The following is a 3,059-nucleotide window of genomic DNA, read 5'->3' as shown; positions in this document are numbered from 1 at the left end:
GGAGACCTGGGTTCGATCCCTGGGTTGGGAAGATCCCCTGGAGAAGGGAAAGGCCACCCACTCCAGTATTCTGGCTTGGAGAATTCCATGGACTGTATACTTCATGGGGTTGCAAAGAGTCGGACACGACTGAGCGACTTTCACTTTCACAGGCATTTGATGTTTTTTTTTTAGTTAAAACAACTCACACTTTTAAAATATACAGTATCAATACCATTTCAGAAGAGTTTGAATACATCTCATGTAGGCATTTGAATTTTTTGTTTTTGTCTTTTTTTTTTCTTCCCAGGCAGTTAAGATTTTGCCTTCCAATGCAGGGAGGACAGGTTTGATCCCTGATCGGGAAGCTAAGAAGGAAATGGCAACCCACTCCAGTGTTCTTGCCTGGAGAATCCCAGGGACGGCGGAGCCTGGTGGGCTGCTGTCCATGGGGTCGCACAGAGTCGGACACGACTGAAGTGACTCAGCAGCAGCAGCAGCCGGAAGCTGAGGTCCTACATGCCTGGGGGCCAAAAACCCAAAACATAAAGCAGAAGCAGTGCTGTCGCACATTTATTAACATGCACTCAGCTGCTCAGTCGCGTCTGACTCTTTGCAACCCGGGGACTGTAGCCCACCAGGCTCCTCTGCCCATGGGATTCTCCAGGCAGGAATACTGGAGTGGGTTGCCATGCCTCCAGGGGATCTTCCCCACCCAGGGATCAAACCCAGGTCTCCTGCATTGCAGGCAAATTCTTTACCATCTGAGCCCCCAGGGAACTCCAAGGGGCATTGATCAGTGACTAACTGAGAAAGACCACTTTACTATCAAGGGATTCTGAAAAACTGACCGGAAGAGACGCAGGGGCAGACAGAGAAGATGACCGATCGCCCACAGCCCTGTCTTACCAAGAGTGTTCCAGACGTAACATGGCCTCTCTTCCTTGTATTTCCTGTAAGAAATAAAGAGGTGTGTACTAACATGGGGAGTAGAAACAGAACTATTGATAATGCAGTATGTAATATAATAATAATGCTGTAAGTAATACAATGGCTCAGTGGTTAAAAAAATAAAAAAAGAAAGAAAGAATCTGCCTGCAATGCAGGGCATGTGGGTTCAATCCCTGGGTCGGGAAGATCCCCTGGAGGAGGAAAGAGTCGGACACGACTGAGCACACAGGCAGTCCTGTGAGGCCAGTCAGCTTCGGACACTGAGTTGCCCTAAGGCAACGGGGGCAATCCTGTGAGGCAGAGCATAGGGCACTCTTGTATACTCAAGAGTTTCAACAACAAGAGGGAAAAATTTGATTCTCCCAATACCCTGCGAAAGTTACTAAAAACCCACAAAGGATGGCTTTTCCTGGAATTTCCTAGCAATCGAGTAGTTAAGACTCTGTACTTCCAGTGCAAAGGGTGTGGGTTCAATTCGTGGTTGGAGAAACTAACATCCCGCATGCTGGCCAGTGTGGCCAAAACAAGAACAGCAACAAAAAAAGCAAACAGGGGCTTCCCTGGTGGCTCGGCGGTAAAGAATCCACCTGCCAAAGCAGGGGACGCCGGTTCCATCCCTGGGTTGGGAAGATCCCTCTTGCGGATGAACAGGGAAGCCTGTGAGTCACAAATACTGAAGTCTGTGAGCCCTAGAGCCTGTGATCTAGGATACGGCAAAGAAGACACAGCACAGCCATAAGTAGTAAAGCAATTAATCTGGAAACAAAGAACCAAAGCAGTGCTCTTCCCTACAGAAGAAGCTTTACAGACACTGGACCCTGTCTCCAGAATGCAGAACGTGGACTTCGTTAGATGTAGCTTAGGACAGAGGGGGTGATTGCTTTTGAGACCCCAAAACAAACCGCGTTTTCTCCCTTGCGGTGAAACTCCCTGAGGTGTTCTGGATTCAGGCGTGGCTGCTGGAAACCTGGTTCGGTCCAGATGGACCTTGAGGCTCACATATGGAGCCTCAAGGAAGCAAGGTTCTCCCTGGTGGCTCAGTAGTTAAAGAACCCACCTGGTAATGAGGAGACACAGGTTCGATCGCTGGGTCAGGAAGATCCCCTGGAGGAGGAAATGGCAACCATCTGCAGTCTTCTCGCCTGAAGAATCCCACAGACAGAGGAGCCTGGCCTGGCTACAGTCCACGAGGTCCCAGGCGTCGGACCTGACTCAGAGAGTGAACGACAACAGCTGGCAAAGCTGCGTTTCCCCCGAAGGTTCTAGAATCCTCGGACCTCACCCAGGTTGTGGTTTACCGGTCCTGTTTACACAAACTCCGGGACGAAGCGGATGTTCCAGTCCCGAGGCAGGCTGGTGGCGTGTTGTTTGACGAGGTCCTGGATGCCCTCGAGGTAGGTCCTTGGATCAGATGGGGCCAGTGTGCAAACAACGTGAGTGCTCACTCTGTCCTACTCCAGTCTCTGCAACCCCACAGACTGCAGCCCACCGAGCTCCTCCGTCCCTGGGATTCTCCAGGCAAGAATACTGCTCTGGGTGGCCGTGCCCTCCTCCAAGGGGATCTTCCTGACCCAGGGATTGAACCCAGGACGCCTGCGTCTCTTGCCCTGCAGGCAGGTTGGTTACCACTGAGCCTCCTGGCAAGCCTGTCCGAGCAATATCCTTGGGGCCAGACTGCAGGAAGTAGGCTAGAGTGGGTATGTCCTGGGTGGAACTCTCCTTCATCTTGACCAGGAAAAAATAAACCAGCTGGTTTGGGGTTTCTACCTTTTGTGTCTGAGTCCTGATGTGACTCGAAAAAAAAAAAAAAAGAATGTAAGGCCTTTCCCAGTGGCCCAGTTGTAAAGAATCCACCTGCCGGAGAGGGAGACACGGGTTCTCTAGTCCAGGAAGATCCCAGGTGCCGAGGAGCAGCAACTAACTGAGCTGGTGCTCTTGAGGCCACGAGCTGCAGCTGCAGAAGCTTGGAGCCCGTGCTGGGCAACAAGACAAACCACTGCAGTGAGAAGCCCGAAGACCACAGCTAGAGAGGAGCCCCTGCTCGGTGGCACTAGAGAAAACTCCTTGAGCAGTAATGAAGACCCATTACAGTCCAATCAATAAATAACATTTTCAAAAAAAAAAAAAAG

The 3,059-nt window shown here is 50.9% G+C and overlaps 2 protein-coding genes across 2 annotated transcripts in view; one reads left to right on the top strand and one right to left on the bottom strand.

Annotated features, from left to right (window-relative positions):
- Nucleotides 1-911, bottom strand: part of LOC104988469 (arylsulfatase E-like) — a 13,439-nt gene extending 12,528 nt beyond the window's left edge. The window contains exon 1 of the mRNA XM_010839812.1: nucleotides 889-911. Coding sequence (XP_010838114.1) covers nucleotides 889-911 — 23 coding nt within the window. The remainder of the gene's footprint in view (nucleotides 1-888) is intronic.
- Nucleotides 912-1,573: 662 nt separating this feature from the next.
- Nucleotides 1,574-2,324, top strand: DPPA5 (developmental pluripotency associated 5; the record flags this gene model as incomplete). The annotated part of the gene is made up of 3 exons (XM_010839800.1): nucleotides 1,574-1,589; nucleotides 1,819-1,910; nucleotides 2,157-2,324. Coding segments are annotated over exons 1-3 (276 nt in total), but the record flags the coding sequence as incomplete, so codon positions are not given.
- Nucleotides 2,325-3,059: the final 735 nt, after the last annotated feature.

The sequence above is a fragment of the Bison bison genome, unplaced genomic scaffold, assembly GCF_000754665.1.
Source record: "Bison bison bison isolate TAMUID 2011002044 unplaced genomic scaffold, Bison_UMD1.0 scf7180017846458, whole genome shotgun sequence".
NCBI classification, from domain to species: Eukaryota; Metazoa; Chordata; class Mammalia; order Artiodactyla; family Bovidae; genus Bison; species Bison bison.
Note: the sequence above shows the minus strand (reverse complement) of the source record. Positions and strands in the feature narration are given on the sequence as shown.